This window comes from Triturus cristatus, chromosome 2_2 (assembly GCF_964204655.1).
Source record: "Triturus cristatus chromosome 2_2, aTriCri1.1, whole genome shotgun sequence".
Taxonomy (NCBI): domain Eukaryota; kingdom Metazoa; phylum Chordata; class Amphibia; order Caudata; family Salamandridae; genus Triturus; species Triturus cristatus.
The window spans coordinates 859,734,668-859,758,099 of NC_140582.1; the positions used below are offsets into that span (position 1 = coordinate 859,734,668).

General features: G+C 45.2%; 1 protein-coding gene across 1 annotated transcript in view; it reads right to left on the bottom strand.

Moving 5' to 3' along the window:
* WDR19 (WD repeat domain 19) overlaps positions 1 to 23,432 on the bottom strand; it is a 992,607-nt gene that overhangs the window by 444,815 nt on the left and 524,360 nt on the right. Inside the window, exon 25 of the mRNA XM_085642250.1 lies at positions 18,033 to 18,179. Coding sequence (XP_085498376.1) covers positions 18,033 to 18,179 — 147 coding nt within the window. The remainder of the gene's footprint in view (positions 1 to 18,032; positions 18,180 to 23,432) is intronic.

Genomic DNA, 23,432 nt, shown 5'->3' on the forward strand with positions numbered 1-23,432 from the left:
TTCATGGGCGGAAGCCACAGTCACGTTAATTTTAAAACCAAATAAAGACCCCCAGAAGATTGATTCCTATAGACCGATATCTTTATTAAACTCAGACTATAAGGTATTTACAGTCCTAGTGGCAGCAAGGGTTGCAAAGGTAATATAGGGGGCAGTACATCCCGATCAGAAGGGCTTTATACCAGGGAGGCAGTTGAATGAACTTACCTTTCAGGTAATGGGGGCCATGGATATGGCAGCAGAATCAAGAAAGGCTCCTTTAACTGTAGTGGCAATAGATGCTGCCAATGCATTTGACCAAGTCAATTGGGCATACTTGTGGGAGACCCTAAAAAGCTTCGGTTTCCAGAATAACCTTGTTAAGGTAGTGAAAAACGTATATTTTTGTCCTAAAGCAAAGGTGTTGGTCAATGGGGTCTTGACAGATTGGTTTAGTATTACAAGAGGTACTAGACAGGGGTGTCCTATGTCCCCGCTCTTGTTCAATCTGTATATTGAGCCGTTTGCTAGCTGGCTTAAAGCGGATACTTTAATTTCCCCATATAAATTGGGAGAGTTAGAAATTAAACTTGCGTTATATGCAGACGATTTGCTTTTATATACAACAAATTCCATAGAAGCAATCCCAAGGCTAATTGAGAAGGTGGAGAAATTTGGTGAAGTGTCGGGGTATAAAATTAACAGGGAAAAAACTGAAAATATGAAATGGAATCAGGTGACGGGATCCCAGGGGGTTAAAAACTAAATGAGATACTTAGGGATACAGCTTACCCAGAAAATGGAGGATATTCCTATAGTTAACTGGAAGAGAGTAAGCAAGGAGGTAATGAGTTTACTTTTACGATGGGCAAACCTCCCTTTAAATATCTATGAGAGGGTCAACCTCTTGAAAATGATCATCTTACCTAAAATCACTTTCCTATATAATTCTATCCCACTTTCTTTTAGGAAAGAAGATATAGCCAAATTACAAGGTAAAATTGGCAGCTTTATCTGGGCAACGAAAGGCCCAAGAATAGCCTTGAAAAAGCTTAGAAGAAGGCTCACTGTGGGTGGGTTGGCATTACCGGATCTACTTACATATTGTTACGCCTTTCACTTCAAACATTTCCGATAGCTGGTTAGTAAGTCTGAAACTTCGTCATTAGGGGTGTTTTTTGAGGCTCTGCTGAAAGATGTGGTGCAAGGTCAGCAACAATTTCTCTATAAATACGGGGACCCAAAGTTTTACAAAAAAGTAAGGCTAAAAATCTTAAGGGCGGCCTTAGAGACCTGGGTGTATATAAGAAAAAGAATGAAGATCTCATGCTATGCAGCGCAGGCCCCAATTTGGGACTCCCCAGGAACTCCCGAATGCTTAAGAGGTCAACTCAGTCAGCCGTTGAGAATAGGAGGCGTAAGGTACTGGGGAGATTTAAAAAAGGAATCAAACTTAGTAAGCTGGGAAGTGCTCAATAGTCTAACAAGAGGAACATTGACGAGGTTCAAATATTATCAGATATCCTCCTGGTGGGCAACACAAAGCTGGCCTAAAGAGCAGGAAAATCCGAAATTGGAACAAGTCACCAGAACAAACTAATGGAAAAAGGAAATTTCTTTCTGGTATTGGGCCCTATTGGATGCAGAGTACAGTCTGGAAAGCGAAATTATAAATCTCCGGGGTCAAGAATACAGAGAGAACGATATCAATAAATGATGGTCTGATTCGTTTGCTATGCTACAGGCTGTCGTAAAACCAAAATCGCTTAGGAGGAACCACTTGTATACAGCCTACAGAGTTTACTGGTCTCCACAAAAGCTATCTAAGGGTACAGGCAACACGTATAATTGTCCTAGGTGTAAGCAACCTGCAGCAGATGACATACATATGTTTATGGAGTGTCCGAGAATTAAATCCTATTGGATGGAGGTATATAACTTTTTGGAAGAAGTGTTGGGGATACCAATGGAAGTAAGTATCAGTATGATATTCTTTGGTCTTACGAATGACTATCAGTTAAAAATACCTAGCTCTAAGTTTACATTTTATGTGATAATTCTAGCGAGACGAGAAATATGTAGGATGTGGAAATCAGAAACCTCCCCAACCTTTGCTGAATGTTTAAAGAATATCATCCACACTAGCGAATCAGACATGGCGTGTGACCAAAGAAGTAAAGTCAGGATTTGGTCTGCATTGTTGGATTGGAGGGAGAAGGTAAGTGAATCCTATAATTAAGACAATCTTACTGTTGGTCCTGGCCTCCTCAGTAACATTAGGGGGTCCCCAAAGTGAACAGGAGTTGGAAATGGAAACAGTATCATCGTCGAGGGAAAGCTCCTTTTCTTTCCATTTTCTCCGAGGGCTGGTATAGGATTATATGGAGAGATAGGAGTAATCCTAATAAGAGTGTTGGCAGTATGAGGACACCAAAAAAAAATAAAAAAAGAACGTGCTACCTTCACCAAACACCGCTCGGGTAGTGAGGGAGGGGACACGTGAGGAAAGCCGACGCGGTGTAAAGCCAAACAACACACGCGTGCCCTAGTTCCCGGTGCCTCCCCACCACCCCCACCAAAACGACCCCCGCAAAGGGACTTGCCTTGAGCCACGACCTGTGTCCAGGGCGGTGGCGAAGGGACCCGGGGCGTCCTCCTTCCCCTGCGGGCCGCCGGGCTTGGTAGCGCTGTATAAGGCTCTTTCACCGGTCTCCGTCCTCTCGTCTTCATCTTCCGTCGCCATCTTCTCCACGCTCCTCACCTCTCTCCGCACTTCTCCTCCTTGGGTGTCGCCACACGCAGCTCCGTCTTTCTGTGTCTTTTCACGTCCCCCTTTGATGACGTCAGGAGTTCCTTCTTGATGCTCCTGGTTGCAGCTAGCCTGCTAACCTCTTCCGGAACCCCAAGTCTTTCATGTGCTTCATAGTATTAAGTGAAATCCCTTTCTAGGGGGTTTTGTGTTATGTTTATTGCTTCATCGTGTTTGAACCTCCGTGTGGCAGAGTGGTATTCTGTATTATCTGGAAATGTGCGGCAAGACAGCGACCAATCCCGGGACCTTCCTCTCGACCAGGATCGAAACTGTCACAGCGTCGTATGTTGACCACCAAGGAGCTGGAGGCTTCGCATGGCACAACAATCGAAGCAGGTGTTGGCGCCATAGTCGCGCTCAAGGCAGCAGAGACAGATGAGGTGCGGATCCGTCACCAACAATTGCCAGCGACAGGTGCCGCATAGCTTAAATCAAGCTTCCCTTGTGGACATCCGTGCCACACTATGAGACAAGTCTTGAAAAAGTAAAAAAAAAAAGGTCAGTCAAAAAGTGACTGAAAGTCGCTCTCTCCGGATCTGCGATGACTGGCTTGGAAATAAAAGAACTGATATGAGCGCATTGGGGTGGTGACTATATAGGCACCGTGCACTTCACACCCGTTGCGGGCGATGCCACGCGGATCTGAATGATGCCACCTACCGACACACAGGGGTATTGCTCCTGAAAAATGTTCGGATCCAGTAAGATGCCTGGGGATAATTCTAAGGTAAAGAATCTCTGGCTAGAAGTCTCAATCAGACATAATGTATCTCCTATTCTCTACGACAATGACCTAAGACATGCCATTATAACCCTAATAAACCAGGAGGGAAAGTAGGCCAGTGACTGATTTTAAAGGACAAAATATTAGCCAAGGAGCTGGACAATAGACTTCTTCATGTGATCACCTCCCTCATACATCCTGGCCAGTTTGGCATAATGCCCTTTAGATCTACTAGACACAATCTATATAGATTATATAATTGCATGGAACAGACAGGGAAAGATGAAGAACACTAAGTCATTCTGTCCCTGGATGTGGAGTGGTGCTTTGTTTTCAAGGTGTCAAATAAACTGCGGATTTAGATCCTGGGTAATGCTGCTTTATGCAGAACCTGTCTTATGTACAATAAAACTGGTTTCAACAGCTATGCCTCTGCAGAGTGGACTGGCAATAATACTTTTTCATGAGTGCATTTCGCCAATAAGGGTACCTCTGCAGCAGTGGTTTAGCAAGGGTGCAACAAGGCCTAATGTAAGCAAGGAAAATGGGCATACATATTAGGCTTTATGAACAGCCATAATATGGGTGTCTTGGGGCCCTTAGGTTTCTATCCATGTGCTATTGCACCTCCTGCACGATGGATAGCTGTGCCCATGCTCTATAGGCTTCTAAAGGCAACTTACAGAAGGAAGATGATGAAAATGTCTCTGAGGATATGGCATAAGATTAAGAGTTAGAAGATGTTCAAATGGTTTATACCAGAGGAAGAACAAGTACAAGAAGAACAGTACAACACTCACCCAGTGTTTTGATATTAACAGGAAACATCAGTTTTTAATAATGAGAAAAGAGAAGTGGAATATCTAGAATGTCTCTCAGTATGACGATAGAAGTATTATTCACCACCTACCTACCTACCTACCTAGGCCTGTGTTTAGCAGCTTCTTCAGGGTAGGAATACCGCACCCCTTCCATGACAACTCCCAACTGATCTCTCTCCTTCACTGAAAGAAATACTCAATGTCTACTTCAATAGATTCCCAAAATCATCTATTCACAGACAAACCAGCAGGGACAACTTCATTGCAAATATTTGTGAATAGTCCAATCACAGGAAAATCCTCCAGTCCGTCTCCGTAAGCTTCACAGGAAGACCAGTCTCACAAGAGACTGAGGAGAAATGCATGGAGGATTTGGGGCATGGTCTTTGGTGATGATGATGGCTGCTTGGAAAAAGACCTAGTAGCGAGCAAAGCCTTGCAAAAGAAGGTTGGGGGCACTACCTTATGACAGAAACAGTTCTCTACACAAACTGCTTTTGGGAACTCTTCAGCAAATGTAATTGCAAAATTCCACTCCTTAACGAAAACTCTTCTGCCTAATTTGATCTCACTATAATATTAACAGGAATTTATATATTTATTATACTGACAAAAGAGTAAATCTATTAAATCAATAATATTTTGGCTATGTATGAGCAGAAGTTGTTTTTTCAATGAAATCCTATTGACACTCATCACTTAGTACAGTGAAGAAGAACAGGTTTTTTACATTACTGGTGGATATTGTATCTACCTGCAGATTCCTAACCTTTTGACAATCAAAAGCATCAGTCTGGATCTGGAAACTTTTTGACAGCTCTCTCAAGCTGGTAGGGAGTGCCGACTCCATCTTGATGCTGCACGTGGCCCCTCGTGACATCACTAGAGCCATAAAGTGCTCCAGTCAGCATGTTGACGTTAATTTACATCCACTTTTTTAGCTTGACTTCAAGGCGAAAGAATGAAATCAACATCTTACTCTAATAGACACAGTTTTCAGTAATATTTAGAGCATGTAACAACAGGACTATTGGTATTTACGGCCATGCAACAAGGAGGTGGGAGGTTCAGTGAGCAATCTGCAAGTAGATACAGTATCCACCAGAAAAAGCATTACAGAAGTGCACGGGAGAAATGCACATACCTCCTCATTTCGCAATTTTCATTTCAATGTTAACCCATGGAGGAAAACAACAATGCAGTTTCACGATAAGTCCCCAACTTACAGTTCCAGTCTTCAGGGTTTAAAGGTCAACAGAGGGCAAGGTTCAGGTGAACATAAAGTCTGCACCACCAGTTGCACAGTGGCGACCGGGTCCAAATTTTGAAATAGACCTAGTGTGTTTCAATGGAGACTGGGGGTTCTTGAAGCCATGCTGCTTGCGGGTAAGTAAATTGGTTGCAGGGGGCCAAGCTTTGGGGGTTAGAGCATGCACAGTGGGCCACAAGACAGCACCAAATATACACTGCCAGCGGCACAGAGGCAGCCAGGTGCAGGGGGAAAATACAGCATCGGGCGCCCAATGCTTTTCAATGGAGAAACTCGGTTGGACAAACAGGCTGCAGGCGTCGAATTGGGGGCACAAAGGAAACCTGCATGAAAAGAGGTAAGTTGAGGTGTTGCTGGTCATAGGGACACCATTGGTAGAGCTCCCCAAGGCCCACGGGCTTTGGGTGCAGGGGTGTCCTTTGACATCGGATTCTTCTTTCCGGAGCCAGTTGCAGTCGGTGGGAGACTTTGGATTCACACTGCAGGAGTCATCGTGGAGTCCAGGAGGGGTAAGCTAACACTGGACTTGGACTCAAGATTGCTGGGGAACCTTTTCTAGATTGGTGGGCCACCCGGACACAGGCCGGAGGTGTCGGGTGCAGAGGGGCCAAGGATCGCGGATCGGGAGGGCACCAGAGTCCTTGGGATTTTCTTCCTTGTGGACAGAGCCGCTGTCCTCAGGAGTTCTGGTCTTCTTCAGAGGCAGGCTGTCCTCCCAGGGTTTGTGGAGGTCGCTGACTGCTGGAAAGGTGTAGTTTCTTAGCAGAATTTTCAAGGGCTGTAGACAGGCCGGTAGGGCTGAGGCCAAGTCAGTAGACATCTTCAGTCTTCTTCTGCACGGCGTCCTCTTTGTCCTTTTTCTTCTTAAATCGTCAGGAACTAGTTTCAGGGTCTGAGGGAGCCCCCTAAATACTAGATTTAGAGGCATTAAACGGGAGTAGCAGGTAAGGGCCAATGGGTGCCTTACCTGAGGTGACTACACCAACTATTATATAGCCCTCCTGTGGGAGGGGGCATGGTCCTAGCCCTGATTGGAGGAGTCTCCCAATCTTCAAGATGGAGGGGACTGTAAGGTGTACTTCACCTCTCTCCCTTCACCTTAGGGGTGGAGTTGGAGGAGGTGGCCACACCTCCTTTTCTTAATAGGCTTTCCTGCTAGTTTTCCCGCCAAAAGTGAGGTGTAAACCGGGGGCTGCCTCCTGCTGCTAGTAGCAGATGCTGGGGGTTTTATTACAAAGGCACCAGGCCTTTCAAGCTTCCCTTTCGAGCACTGTGCCCATCCTGGGGGAGGAGGTGAGACACTTCCATCCAAGATGTGCTTTGTTTCTGCTCCCAGAGAGCAGATGCTCTTGACTAGGGTTCCAGAAACATGTCTGGTGGTGACAAACTGCCTAAAGCCAGTCTGGGGCCACACCAGGGTTGGTAGGTTTGCAGCGAGCACCTCAGAGGAGCCCTCTGAGGTCATGTTTCAATTAATACCACACTGGCATCAGTGTGGGTTTGTTGAGAGGTGTAGTTTGGTACCAAACACTCCTGAGTTCAGAGAAGCCGTTGTTGTATTGTATTGTATTGTAATTGCATTTGTATAGCACTTACTACCCCTGACGAGGCGTCAAAGCGCTTTTCGGCGAGTAGAACGCTACTCCGGGACCCATAGAGGATTAGTGTTGAATTAGTATAGTGAAACATGCAAGTACATTTTAAGTGGTGGATATGTTAGTTAGTTATTTGGATTTGGAAGGATAACAGAAGGATAGAAGAGGAAAAAAGGTTTGTATTTATATAACGCTTCTTACCCCTGATGAGGTGTTGAAGCGCTTTTTTTTGTGAGTAGCATGCTACTCTGGAAACCCATAAAGGATTAGTGGTGAATTAGTATCGTGAAATATGAAAGTAATTTGAGTGGTGGATATTAGTCAGTTATTTGGCGAGAGAAGGATAGCGGAGGGATAGAAGGGAAAGAAAGGTTTGCATTCATATAGTGCCTGTTGCCCCTGAAGGGGTGTTGAAGCGCTTTGCTGGCGAGTAGCGCGGTACTCCGGAAACCCATAAAGGATTAGTGTTGAAAATTAGTATAGTGAAATATGAAGTAGTTTGAGTGGTGGATATGTTAGTCAGTTATTTGGATTGAGAAGGGTTGGGGAGGGGTAAAAAAGGGAAAAAGGTTTGCATTTATCTGGCATTTGTAACCCTGATGAGGATTAGTGGTGAATTAGTATAGTGGAATATGGAATTAGAGAAGTGGACATGTTAGTCTGTTATTTTGATTGAAAATGATAGTGGAGGGATAGAAGAGTGAAGGATTTATATTTTTAGGTCATAGCAGTAGGAGGAGGCTTTTGGATGAGTAAAAAGGGTTTTTTGAGGGGAAGAGTCAGAGGGAAGAGTATAGAAAGGTTTGTTTTGGGGGATGGGTATAGTAAAAAGAGGTGTCAGATGATGCAAGGAGGGATAGAGTAAGGCAGAGTCTAGAAAGGGTTATTTTGGGGAGCATAGTAGTGGTATGGGGTTTGGGATAAATGAGAGAGTGGGTGTAGAGGATATAATGATAGATGTATAGGGTGAGAGATAGGGTAGTGCATTGGAAAGAGTAGTAGAAAGAAGTTTGAGATGAGTCAGAAAGTTGGGCTTGAAGATATATTGAGAGAAGTATAGGCTGATAAATAGGGTAGTACATTCGAAATGCTAAATTAGAAGAAAGTGATTAATATATAGATGCATAAGTACATTGAAAGTATATAGATGCATAAAGGAGATAAGCATATGCAGATTAAAGATATTGATAGAGGTACAGTATGAGAAATAGGGTAGTGCATTGGATTTGCTTTTTCAGAAGAAAAGTAACAGACACATGGTGAGTACATGGAGGTACATAGATGCACAATGGAAGTAAGTACATGTAGACCAAGGATGTTCTTTTTGTTGTTGTTTTTTGTTGTTTTTATAACAACATAATTGTTCTACATGATTATACAAAGCAATACACAAAGGTACATATCTATAGTGAAAATAAATGCTCATATACAGAGGGACACATACATAGGGTGGGTATTAATGAATTGGAAAATGGGCAGCATTTCTGGCACTGGTCCCGACCAGGCTCAAACAGGCACTCACCCTTGTCCTCTCCACCCTTAGCCTCGACGCCCGGGCTGAGATGCCCTAAGCCTTGGCCGTTTATAGCCCTAGTAGTCAGGTGACCCCTTCAGCCAATGGGAACCCTAGCCCTAACACTATCCAATCACTGGCAGGTTAAAACTACAATTGTAAACTGTAACAACCACAGGCAAAGACAGGTAAAGAAATTTAAAAAGAAAAAGAAAATAAGATAATGCAATCACAGGTAGGGAATATAGTTTTTTTAACGTTTTTAGGAAAGAGACAGCACTAGTCTGCCTCCTTACCACTTCCTGGACTCTGCTCACTGCAATCTGGGCACAGGTTGTCTGGAACTCACAAGATGGAGGAGAATGTTTTGGGGTGCACCCAGCAAAGCCTTAAGGGGCCTAGGCAGGTGTGAGAGGAGGGCTCAGATTTGCTTGGAGCTGGGGAAAACCAATAGCAGCCCTAGGTCTGCTGGCCTGGGGGTGGGGCTGGGGCACTTGAGTTGTCGAGTTTCCAGCCCAAGTACTCTCTATGGCTTCCCTGGCACTTACAATATGTAAGAATGGACTTAAATATTGTAGGGGCATATCTGCTCATGTAGATATGCCTACACTTGTGGTATAGTGCACCCTGCCTTAGGGCTGTAAGGCCTGCTAGAGGGGTGAATTATCAAATACCTTAGGCAGTGCTAGTTGGCATGGCACACAGGCAGTGTGCCATGTTGACTTTGTAATTTTGTCTGCACCAGGCCATCCATACTGCAGTGGCAGTCCGCATGGCCTAGGTGAGGGGTCCCTAGGTGACCCTCTTCAGTCCCAATGCCCTACGTACCCAGGTACCATATGCTAGGGACTTACAGGGTGCCTGAAGGGCCAATCGTCGAATAGTTTTAGGCAAGCAGCACTGGCACAGGGAACCTGTTTGGCAGGGACTCTGTGCACTACAATAAAAGCCACACCAATTTTCAGGCAAAAAATGGGGCTAACCATGTCAAAAGAGGCACTTTCTCACAGATAGGTAAATGCAAATAAAAATCCTGACTCATGCCAGCTTCCAAGCTAGGCAGCCAGCAGGGGCCTTTGCGGCTTGGGGCTCCTACCTCATTCCCTAACTATATCTAAACTATTGGTGTCCTGGGTGGGACCGGGACCCCAAAGAAAAAATAATGAGTGGCAGAAGCCATTATTAATATTATTATTCACTTCTACAGGCCCTGAGTGCCCCATAATGCACTTTAAGGGCTTATTTACATAGTTTTCTTTGTTTTGTGGCACCCCAATCTGGCCAGCAGCACCACTGACATCTTACTAAGACATTGCAGGAGGCTCCAACAAACACAACTGAATCCCATTTTTAAAAACCCCTTTACTCCCTTTATCTCTTCCTGTCATTGAACCCTAATAATTCCTCATTTCCCTTTCCCTAAAAATCCCTTCTTTGCCTTTATCTCTACCCACCTCTGGACGCTAAAATCCTCATGCCTCCCTTTACCTCCACCCTTGCCTTGGTGAGGAATCCACTGGCAGATGTATCCATCAGAATCGCAGTGCTAAATCATTTCACTGGATTGTAAAATAATGGATCTCGCTGACATAATTAGCAAATATACATATTTAAATTTTTATACGAATATCATGTATTGAGATGCAGTTCCCATCAGTCAACTAGCGTCCAGGAATTGTAATTCATTTACTAAGCTTGGGAAGAACAAGTTACTTACCTTCGGTAACGCTTTCTCTGGTGGATACAGTATCTGCCTGTGGAATCCTCACCTTGTGAATATCCCCTGCGCCAGCAACATTCGGAAACTTTTGTAGCTCTCCACGCCGACGAGGACAACGTCACAGAAGCACGGCTCCGCACGCGGCTCCGCTGACGTCACTGGATCCATAAGAGGACCTCGTCGGCGTGATGACGTCAGTTCCGCCCTTTTTTCCGTGCCTTCGAGGCACACGGATGGACCGACAACAATATATATATATATATATATATATTATACACAGTACATAATATACAAACCAACACAAACCGTGTGAAGACAATGCAGGAAAGCAAAAGAAATAACACACGTCCTTTGACAGCAATAGATAAATCTTGTCACATCATCACTATTGTAGGTATACAAGGGTGGACAACGGGGAGGCGGGTGGGTCAGTGAGGAATCCACAGGCAGATACTGTATCCACCAGAAAAAGCGTTACCGAAGTTCTTCTGATGGATACATCTGCCGGTTGATTCCTCACCTTGTGAAAAGATTCCCACAGCAGTCTCACTCCCGGAGGAGGCTGTCCACCCTTTTATACCAAAAAGTCCTGAAGGACGGAACAAGCAAAGTGACCGTCCCTCCTCACCTCGGAATCTAAGCAGTAATGCTTCGTGAAAGTGTGGCGGGAGGCCCAAGTAGCCGCCCTACAAATGTCCTCCACAGGAAAACCTCTAGATAAGGCAGATGTAGAAGACTTAGCCCTGTTAGAATGAGCCCTTATACCCTCTGGAGGTTCCTTACCGGCCAAAGAGTAACATATCTTGATGCACAAGATAATCCATCTGGAAAGGGTGCACTTGTGCACCGCTCTGCCTTACCTGCAGCCAACGAAGCCCACGAAGAGCTGGTCATCCACTCGAAAGTCTTTAGTTCTATCGAGGTAAAAGCTCACCGCCCTCTTAGGAACCAAGCGGTGAAGGCGCTCCTCCTCCTTGGAAGGGTGAGGGGGAGGATAGATGGTAGGAAGGGTAATGGACTGCCCCAGATGGAAAGGAGTTACCACCTTAGGCAGAAAAGCAGCCCTGGTCCTGAGTACCATTCTTTCAGCATGAATGGTCAAGAACGGGGATTTCGAACTCAGAGCTTGAAGCTCACTTACCCTCCTTGCCGAGGTAATGGCAATGAGAAAAACTGTTTTGAAAGACAATAGCCTTAAGGGACACTTGTGCAAGGGCTCAAAAGGAGAACCCATCAAGTAAGTTAAGACAAGATTTAAATCCCATTGAGGCACAATAAATTGAGTGGGCGGAAACTTGTTGGTCAGGCCCTTAATGAACAGCAATACAATAGGAGATTTAATAAAGGACAGCTGATCCGGCAAACAAAGGAATGCCAACAAGGCCGATAAATAACCCTTCACAGTAGCTACAGCAAAACCTTGCTGAGCAAGAGAGAGAGCAAACTGAAGGATGTTGGATAAACAAGCCCTCAAGGGGTCAATAGACTTCTCTCCGAGCCAAAGGACAAATTTAGACCACCTATAGGAATAGATAGACTTGGTGGAATGACGCCTGGCAGACAAAATTACGTCTACCACGTCAGGCGGGAGAGAAAAAGAATTCAGGTTGCCCCGTTCAATCTCCAGGCATGAAGGTGTAAGCTCTGGAGGTGAAGGTGTAGAACCTGCCCCTGCGACTGTGAGAGGAGGTCTGCCCTGAGAGGGAGACAGAGCGGAGAGCACGAGGAGAGGTGGAGAAGATCTGCGTACCACACCCTTCTTGGCCAGTCTGGGGCGATCAATATGGCTTGGGCCCGGTCTTGGCGAATCTTCCTCAGAACCCGAGGAATCAAGGGTATGGGAGGAAACGCGTAAAGGAGATGTGAGTCCCATCTCAACTGAAATGCGTCCCCCAAAGCCCCCTGCATCGGATACTGGAGACTGCAGAATGACGGGCAGTGAGCGTTCTCATGAGTGGCAAACAGGTCCACCCGAGGAGTTCTCCAAGTCCGAAAGACGTGACGAACCACCTCCGGATGGAGCCTCCACTCGTGGTCGGCAGAGAACTGCCGACTGAGACTGTCTGCACGCACGTTCAGAACTCCGGCCAGATGATTTGCCATCAGACAAATCTGATGATCCTGAACCCAGGACCAGAGACGCAGAGCATCTCTGCAGAGACAATGCGACCCCACTCCTCCCTGCTTGTTGACATACCACATCGCGGTAGTGTTGTTCGTCAGGACCTGAACCGACTGACCGGGAAGGGAGGAAGGCCTTGAGTGCTAAACGTATTGCCCGAAACTCCAATGGGTTGATGAGAAGCAACCTTTCCTCTGGAGACCAAAGACCACCAGTGGCCACCGATGGAGGTAGATGGAAGGGCTTTCCTTGAGACAGATTGCCTTCCACACTCCACCAAGACAGATCTGCTGCAGCTTCTCCGGAGATCCTCACAGACTCCCTGAGATCTCCGTTGTGCTGATACCACTGCCTGTGGAGGCACCACTGGAGCGCCCTCATGTGCCAGCATGCATGGTTGACCAACAGAATGCAGGAAGCAAACAGACCGAGCAGACGAAGGACCTTCAGGACTGGAACGACCGCTCCATTGTAAAACAAAGGAATCATTTCCTGTATGTCGAGAATCCTTTGAGGAGGTGGGAATTCTCGACACACAGTAGTGTCCAGTACCGCCTCTATGAACAGGTTGCGCTGAGAGGGCACCAGGTGAGATTTGGGTACGTTTGTCGAAAAACCCAATTTGTACAACAGCTGAGTTGAAACCTGCAGATGCCGAAGCACCTTCTCTAGTGACTCCGCTTTGATCAGTCCAGATAGGGGAAAACCGGAATCCCCGACCTTCTGAGATGGGCTGCCACCACTGCCATCACTTTGGTGAAGACTCGAGGTGCAGTAGTAAGACCAAACGGGAGGACCGCAAACTGATAATGTTGCGACCCTACCGTAAAACGGAGATACTTCCTGTGCGACTTCAGGATGGGGTTGTGAAAATACGCATCCTGCAAGTCGATCGACACCATCCAGTCCTCCTGTTGCAGCGCTTGAAGAACCTGTGCAAGGGTGAGCATCTTGAACTTCTCCTGCTTCAGAAAAAGGTTCAAGATCCTGAGATCCAGGATTGGACGTAGCCTGCCATCCTTCTTTGGAATCAGGAAATACCGGGAGTAGCATCTCTGACCCCTTTCCTGCTCTGGAACCACCTCTATCGCACCTTTTTTCAGCAATGTAAGGACTTCCTTCTGCAGGAGAAGAAGCTGGTCCTCCGAGCAAGCACCTTGACAAGGAGGGTAATTCGGAGGTAATTCCCGAAAGGGAAGAGCATACCCATTTTCTACAGAATCTAGAACCCAAAGGTCTGTAGTGACCAATTCCCAATCTTGTAGAAAATGGGTAAGCCGACCCCCCACAGGACCAGCATGATCCAGAATGTTGGATCTAGGGCTGCTTTGCAGTGGTAGGAGGGAGGGAAGAAGAGGAGGAGGAGAGCTGACGACCTCGAGCACGCCCTCTGTTCCTGCCTCTGTAGTTCTTATACAGGGTATTTTGCTGCTGCTGTTGCTGCTGCTGAGGCTGCCTGAAGGTCCGAAAGGACGACCTCCCAAACCCTCTGTACCTCCTATAAGAGGAACCTCTAGGCTGTGCCTGCAGGCCCAGAGACTTGGACGTGGCTTTTCTGTCCTTGAACCTTTCCAAGGCTGCATCCGCTTTCTTCCCGAACAGCCCCGAACCATCAAAAGGCAGGTCCAGAAGTGCTGCCTGCACATCAGGAGAGCACTCTGAAGATTTAAGCCAAGCACTCCTCCTTGTGGTGACCGAGGAGCCCATGATCCTGGCAACAGAGTCCGCAGTGTCCAAAACACTCTGGATAACCTGTCGTGCAGCCGCCTGAGTGTCCGACAGGACTTCATTACAATTCTGCCTGTCCTCCTCAGACAACTTAGGAGCCAGCTGTTTAGCAGAATCCATGAGAGCGTGGATATAACGGCCCAAGAGACAGGTGGCATTTGTGGACTTTAAGGCCATACTCGCCGAGGAGAACACCTTCTTGGCCGACTGGTCAAGCTTTTTCGACTCCCTGTCACTAGGAACCTGTGGAAAAGTCCAGAAGACTTCTTTGAACAGGCAGCTTGAACCACCAGACTTTCAGGAGAAGGATGGGATGTAAGAAAGTCCGGATCTCCTGGAGCCGCCCTGTACCTCCTAGCAACAGACTTAGATACTGCCAGAGCCGAAAAAGGCTTACGCCAAACCTCCATGACTGGCTCAGTGATGGCATCATTAAAAGGAAGCAAAGGCTCTACCACGGTGGACGGAGAATCAAGAACCTCAGTAAGGATGTTGGGTTTAAATTCAGCCGTTGGGAGCTGCAAGTCCAAAAGCTCCGCTGCTTTCCTTATGACAGTGTGGTAAGGAGCCATATCCTTAGAGGGAGCATCAGTAGGAGGAGTAAGCTCCCATTCTGGTGACAAATCAAGGACACTTTCCTCTTTTAGTTCCTCAAACAAGCCATCTGACTCCATGGGCTCACCCTCTTCCATTTTTTCCACCTGGTACCTCTGCTCCTCCAAAATTCTCTGTGCTTCTCGCCTGGATCTAATCCTCAGCACCGGCGTCGGCGGCGCCGCACACAACTCCGACGGAGCCGGAGCTGCGTCGAACACGGATCTGGAGGAGCAGCCGGAGTCGAACGAGGTTGAGCCAGAGCCGGAGAAGAAGGGAGCGGCGTCGACGTCCTCGGCGCCAGGAAATGCCAAGACGGCGTCGCTGGAAAGAATGGCATAAAGGGAGCCTGAGCATAAGCCTGAGGAACCCCCAAATTAAAGGCCATTGGACCCATGGGACACGAAGGTGCTCCAGTGGGGTACATCGCTCTTGAAAAGACACCATACATAGCATTTAAATAATGCGATGGGTCTTGTCCCGGGCCAGGAAAGGGGGGGTAAGGCTCAGATTGAGGCATTACCGGACTCGGGCCAATCGGTGCCGACGGTGGAGCCAATGGAGCCGACGACTCATCAGGAGCCGGAGCCTCTTCCACCGGAGCCGGAGAATGCGCCAGCGTCAGTGATGGAGCCGGAGCACACTCCGGAGAAGCTGCAGGCGAAGCCGGGCAAACAGGTGAAGCCGGATTTGACACAGAAGGAGAGGAAGAAACATAGTCCTTACGACGTAGAGGAGCTGGTGAAGTCGATCTCGGAGCCGTCTCCTTATCTGAACGGCATAGAGAGCCGTGCCTCTTCTTCTTTTTATGTTTCTTCGACTTCGAAGCATGACCCGACGTCGACTTTGAGCCCGACCTCGATCTTGAACGCCTTCGACCTTTCTTCTCCTTTCTCATTTTCACTATAAATAGCTTAGCTTCTCTTTCCTTTAAGGCCTTTGGCGCGGAAAAAAGGGAACTGACGTCATCACGCCGACGAGGTCCTCTTATGGATCCAGTGATGTCAGCGGAGCCGCATGCGGAGCCGTGCTTCTGTGACGTCGTCCTCGTCGGCGTGGAGAGCTACAAAAGTTTCCAAATGTTGCTGGCGCAGGGGATATTCTCAAGGTGAGGAATCCACTGGCAGATGTATTCATCAGAAATCCCCTTACCTCTACACACTATTGAACCCTAAAATATTCTTACTTCCCTTTACTAATACGCTCCCCGAACCTTAAAAACCCTTTACCTCCCTTTACCTCTATCCTCGGTTACATTAACCACTCTGAGCCTTTACCCATCACCTACCCCTCATAACCTCTATTTGTAAATTACACAATAATTATGACATTTAAAGTACCAAAAAAGGGTTTGCAAGGTACTTATCTGGGTGATAATGTCATGTGTGGTAAAGACATGGAATACAGGCTGCACACATTGTCCTGCAGCTCACAAGTCTGAGACAGCCTGAAACAAAACTCTTTAGGCTTTAAAGGAGTATGAGTCATGATGAGCCAGCATAAAGCTGGCAAGATTCAGTGGCAGAGCTTCTTAGAACTGATGGCTCTTTCTACATACAAAACTAAGATACAGCTAACAGAACTGCCAGATGGATCCTGGAAGTACACGTCCTGCAAACAAAGAGAGGAAACAATCACCTTCTCAGAAAGACTGAAAGATTTGGGTCAAGATAACCATCTTTGATTTTCCATGAGTGATGTGTTTATTGACCAAGCTGAGACAGAGGAAAGGGTGTAGACCTTTGTGTACTTTGGAGAACAGAAAATACCATTTAGACAACACTACAGACATTCAGCTTTAATGAAGAAGTAGATGGAGAAGGAGAGAATGTCTCAGGTGGTTGTTATAAACAAAGCAGTGGCCTCCAGGAAATAAGGGTCTTCTGAATAGCTTGCAGCCTGTGACAGAAGGAGAATTTTGCTCGACTGAGGAGACTGGGTACTCAATGGAGATGCGGTTCTAAATGATTAATCTAATTGTATTAAACTAGGTCCAGGAAAGCTTATTGTTAGACTCTAGAGAATGTGTGGCTAAAACGTGACAGCAAATTTTATAAAAAAACAAGTAAAATCACTGTTTCTTGGAGACCATGTAGAATGACTGTTTGCTGGACTTGAAAACTGATATCAGAAAAAACATATGGTAGATATGATTATTATTTACGTCTTGAGTAGTATAGCTGAAGTAAAATACTGTGAAGCATAGCTCCTCTATACCACATTGAACCATGACACTTGTGGTGGATGTATGTAGGTGGTGGCATCAAGTATACCCAGAGAAGGCACAGTGCAGAGGAAATATTTGTGAAGTTGAGGATATAAGTCAATTCTAAGAGGCTGGCAGCATTGTTACCTTATAGTAGAATGTGCATTACAGGTGCAGACATTATCTGTAGGAACTTTAGGCTTAGCTCTGCAGTTGCAAGTACCAAGGAGGCAGGGAAGCCAAAGTAAGAAATCACTATAGAACGGAGCAACTTGAGATTACCAACATATGAGAGTTTGAAAGGCTCAAATTACTTTGATGTAGCAGACCCCGATAGTCCTTGTGCCAAGACAATTCAAACGGTCTTTAAATCACTGACCAGCTACTTGAAGAGGACAATGATGTCCAAAGTGTAATATGCTAGGGTAATGGGTAGGAAGTATGGCATAAATAAAATAACTGTAGCTTCTCCTTGATCGAACTTTGCTGTTGAAATTTAGTCTTGCAAGAACAAAATCTTTTGTTCCAATGTACAAATATGTTTACAGCCAAATCACCTACTGAGATAAGCTTTCGTAACTTTTGATTTAGAAACTGAAGCCAAATTTATCTTGCCATTCTTGTGAACTCAGACTTCAAACAATACAAGTAAAGTAACATTAAGGACCTCATTTAGAGTTTGGTGATAAAAGAATTCACCAATTAATGAAGGAAAACGCTAAATTCAGAGAAGTATCCAACGGCTGAATTTACTCCATCATATGCATAATGTGGTTGAGAAAATTGAGGCTGTGACTTTTCCTTTGGATTAATAATTTTTCTCCAGAAATTAAAGGACTACAGCATCAATTTTAGATTGAATTTACAGTCAGATTAAGAAACATATATACAAAAAGCATATAAAAACATTTCCTAAAACATTCAGTGACTATATCAAAGATCAGTTACCTCGCTACCATTTTGGCTCCATCAAGAGACTGAGTTTCCCTTACTATACCAACAGCCTTTTCTGGATTATTAAGGTGATCGAGATGAATGCGGATGAGGTTGTCCCAGTCTTTGGCATTTTCATAAGCAACAGCTGCTTCCTTGTATCTGCACAAAACAAACACAGTTTCAATTCATCAAAAGACCACTGTGGCAAGAGTTTTTCAGTTCATTTTTAATATTTAATCCCATGAAAATTACCATGGCATTCTGAAATGCCGCATGTTATTAACATCCAATGACACTCAAGTAGAAGAGTCAGAACACTGTGGGAGAAGCATAAGGAGATATTACTATAAACCTTCTTACAGTATTGAGAAATGCTCTGGCCTACAGCTACATCCAAAATACACACTTTTGAGCAGGAAGGGTTCCACCAGCATTTCATGAAAAAAGTGCTACCAATAAGAAAACAAATTATTAAGATCATGTTGATACAAAGAAATCAGCATCTGAATAACAAACACTCAGAAGGCAGCTCTACATTCAGATTACCACCATCACTGCAGTGAAAGACAGCATGTACCAAACATAATGAGAATACAAGGTATGATCTTATAGGTATACAACTTCTGAAAGACGCAAAGCCTCTGTATTCACAAGAGGTATTGTTATGAAAATAGGTCATCAAGGGGACTAATAGTGTTTATGATTCTGGGGCAGCCATAGTACTCAAATATAGTGCCTTCAATAAACATATGCTTATTCATTCTCTGGGACCATTTCCTAATAGCAAACACATCCTTATGGTGCCAATTCTGCACTGTGCATCTTTTAACAAAGACGACGACATGGTGGATAAATGTTTTAGTATATATGTTAGCATCCAAATCCTCAGCTTTGGTGCAAGTGTAATCAGAGAACTACAGACAAACCTCTAAGAGACCTCCTGCCAAAAAGGTTGGAAAACGATCTAATATGATGCATGAAATCACTGTGCTTAGTGTGATAACATGTATCCCATTTCTTACGCCACAACTGGGTCTTAATAAAGTACATTCCATACAAACAATTACATTCAATTAGGTAGTTATTTCCCAAGGTGTTATAAGTTCTTCCCTCAAGTCCCCCAAGCTGAAGTCCAATTAACTTTGTGTGAAAGTTACAGGTTAATAAGTACATCAGATGAATTAATAACGAATGTCTTTGAAACCCAGTTCTTTTTTAGGTCTCGCCTGAGCCAGCGCATGCGCTGCTGTGGCGAAATATTTAGTGAGTGGGCTTTTAAAAGTCCAACCACAGCTTTTTCGGTGGCATCGAGCGTGCGGTTACTTGCACAGGCTCGAGCGGAGGCACCATCTGGCTTTCCTCTCGTCATGGTGCACGCACATCGCATAGCTCATGGCACCCAAAAAGCTGTGGTCGGGCTTTTTAAAGCCCACTCAGAGCGCACCATCACTTCCACGGCCGCTCACTTTCATTTTCTTCCCGCGGTCACCCCACTTTTTCCTATGTTTTTCCTCCCGGTCGCCCCACTTTTAATATAGATATATATATATATATATATATATATATATATCCCTATGCCTCCTCTTTCTGTATCTGTCACCTCTTCCTCGCTTGTACACCCTCCTTTCGTCCAAACTCGTTCTCCCCTCTCTCCCCCTTTCTTGTCTGGGCCTTTTACTGCCAGCAGTAAGCTAGCGCCAAGCAGTCGTCGGAGTGTGCTTCTTCTCAACCTACATATCCTTCAATAAATACATGTATTCCTCGAAATAGCAGCGTTAAAACATCCTAGACACCTGAGAAGCCTTCAAAGCTGGACTAGGCAGCCTAGTTTGGAATCTCACCTTTCCGTTGTCTCTAAGAACGCCATTGTCTGTGTGAGTTTAACTCAGAGACAGGCAAATGCTGCCGTTGCTAAGGTCTTTAACTGTGGTTGGTTGACAAATATTGAAGTGTTGAAAATCAATTCACAAGCCACGCGGCGATAACTGCATATTCTAATTAAGTGCCCTGGCAGTTTATGATAAATTAATATTTTGATCTTTCCAGTTATCGCATACATTTTGAAGCCCGTGCAATCAGTCCTCAGACTCACAGCTGAAAGTGACACAGCGAAAACAATAACACTTCACTGATACTGTTCTTGTGCACTGTACAGTGAAGCGCTTCTCCGTGACAGCAGCAGCTTGTTTTATTTTTAACATCGATCCTCTCGGACACGTGCACACGCGCACCATGCCTCCTCCGGGGTTTCCTAACAAAGGTGGTAGGGCAGCACTCGGCTTGCATGGAAGTTTGAGGGCAGTGCATCAAAAAAGTCTAATAAGGCCTAAACTTTATGAAAAACGGATTCCTGTTACCATGAGCACAACGCTCCTCCCCCTCCCCCCACCACAGGGCGAGTCCTGGTCCTCCCACTGGCTGCTGCTGCTCCCGGCGCGATCTGGCTTTCCACTCACTCTCGTCCTCTTTCACTTTCCCTCTCTATTTCTTTCGTCTCCGCGTATGTCTTCTTCTTGTCTCTTTCTCTCGGTCTCTGTCTTTCCTCCTATCTGTCGTTCTCTCCGCCTCTGTCTCTCTCACTTCCTTTTCTCTGCCTACTTTCCAATCTCTCTTTTTCTTTCTCTTTCTCTCTAGCTCTCTTTGCTCGCACTTCCTCTTTTCCTCTCATGCTTGCTCTACTGAAGCGGTTTCCTATTTCTATTTGTGTTATCTATGTCTAAGTTCTATTTGTGCTATCACATTATAATTCACCTCTCTTCCTATCTAATTTCTCTCTAGACCTTGCCCCTCAGGTTGCCACCTTTCTTACCAGCCTACATTTAAAACTGCATGCCAGGCCTCTAAAAACAAGCATTGGCATAGCCAATAGGTCTCGCCTTTGGGACCTTATAAGTTTTTAGCCATGCAACAGTTGATGTTATTGCACCAAGGATATTGTGCTGCATAACTAAATACTTATAAGGTCCCAAAAGCAAGACCTATTGGCTATGCTAATGCTTGTTTACTGTCCTACGTATCAGTTATGAGATTAGCTTCCAGGGGACTGAGATGCTAAATAGTACGGTTTCTAATGGACACATTTGCTCATATGAACTTCTAGTACTCCTCATGGCCATAAATTAAACAAACTTGAGCCACTTACATCTGAAAAAGGTTTATTGTGATCATGACAGTTTTAAAGGGATTAAAAGAAACTTGGGAAGGAATACTAATTTGATGAACAGGTTACATACCTTTGGTACAATTGTTTCTGATGGGCAGGACTACTCGCATAGATTACTCCACCCGGCGGCAAATGAGACATGGAAATTTCTTCATGGACCTTCCCTTCACCAGAGTCACCGGAGTTAGCAACGCTACTTCAGCGGTGCCTTACGGCTCCACTGGTAGGGCAATTCCAAACCATAAAAGGCACCATGTATGCCTATGAAGTTAGTTCCATCTATTTTTCATGCATCAGATAACATAAGTATGTAAAATAGTGTAAAGGGAGGGAGGATGGGAGCACGTGAGAAATCTGCAGAAGTAATCATATTATCAGAAATAATGTTACCAAATGTAACTAACTTGTTCTTTGAATATATATTAACTCCAGAAGAATGCTGGCTTAAACACTCCCAAAACCTCATTCCTAAAGCAAAGGAGGAAAGACCAAGCTAGTCCAAGAGGACTGTAAAACTGCCCTACTAAACTGAGACTGAGATAGACACCCTATCCCATCTCCAGACAATCTCATTTTGAGAAAGAGAGACGAAAGAACCAGACTGTAGCGTTGGAAACACAGTTCATGAGAGCTAAAGTTGCAGCTATGCCCCCGAGGAATGAGCCCCACATCCCTCTGCAGGAGCACCCTTAAACAGTTAGAAACTGAGCTTGACAGAAAACAACCTTCTACGACAAATAATCTGCTTTCTAACAGAAGATCCTGCCAATAATCATTTAAAGGACATAAACAGATTAACATCTTTCTGAAAATCCCATGTTCATTGAATATAAAAACTCAAAGCTCTTTTATGATTCAACTTATAAAGCCTCTCCTCATCCTGTATTGGATGGGGTAGAAAAAAGAAAGCAAGCAATGAAATAAACTAAGACACGTGGAACTCTGACACAAGCTTGGGTTAATAAAAAAAAAGGTTTGACCGGAATCACTATTCTGTTCTTCTGGAACACTGTTAAAGGAAGAGAAGCAGATAAAGCCTGCAAATCACCAATTGGCCTAGCAGAAGTGATCAGTACCATAATAAAGCAATGGCCCTAAGAGAAACTTTAGATCATAGGAACGTGTTGCCTCAAAAGGGGAAGTCATATGATTTGTCAATACCACGTTTAAATCAAAGCTGGAATAATTAAATAAAATAACTTGCGCTCACATGAGATTCAGAGAATAATTACTACACACCAAGCAACAAACACAGACCACCTATTGGCATACACTGCCTGTATCAATAGCCTACGTGATGCCAACTCAACATCTTTTTCTTCTTCAGGAATCATAAAGCAGATGAAACTACCATTCCAGTTAGAATGCATCTCCCACAATTCCCCCCATGGAAACTCCTGGGCTCCACTTCCTCTGCATGGAAAGACTCTTGGTGGCCAGCAGCACTTGGAACCCCCCCACACCCACCGACCAAGCATACAATTGGCATCATCCTCAACTCCTCGCTCTCTATGAACCATCAAATCAATGCCATATCATCCTAAAGCGTTCACACGCTCCGCCTGCTTCGGAAGATCTTCAAGTCCAGGAGAATGGATACCCAGGCGCTCGTCAGCAGCAAGCTTGACTACGGCAATGCCCAAAAAATTCCAAAGAACAAGTTACTTACCTTCGGTAACGCTTTTTCTGGTGGATACAGTATCTGCCTGTGGATTCCTCACCTTGTGAATATCCCATGCGGCAGCATTCCACTGAACTTTTTTTCCCCAGCTCTCTACGCCGACGTGGACGACGTCATAATGCATCGGCTCCGCTCGCGACTCCGTATGACGTCACCGGAGCCATAAGAGAGCCACGTAGGCGTGATGACGTCAGTTCCACCCATTTTTTCCGTGCCTCCGAGGCACACAGGTGGACCAACGACAGATACAAAGTATACACAGTATACAATATACAATCATATACACAAAGTATACAAGGGAAAGGAAAGCTAAATAAAACAAGCATTTCCTAACAATATACAAGAAAGAATAACAACATCTCAAGCAAGACAACTTTTAAGGTATACAAAGGTGGACAACGGGGAGGCGGGTGGGCCAGTGAGGAATCCACAGGCAGATACTGTATCCACCAGAAAAAGCGTTACCGAAGGTAAGTAACTTGTTCTTCTGATGGATACATCTGCCAGTGGATTCCTCACCTTGTGAATAGATTCCCACAGCAGTCCCCACTCCCGGAGGAGGGTGTCC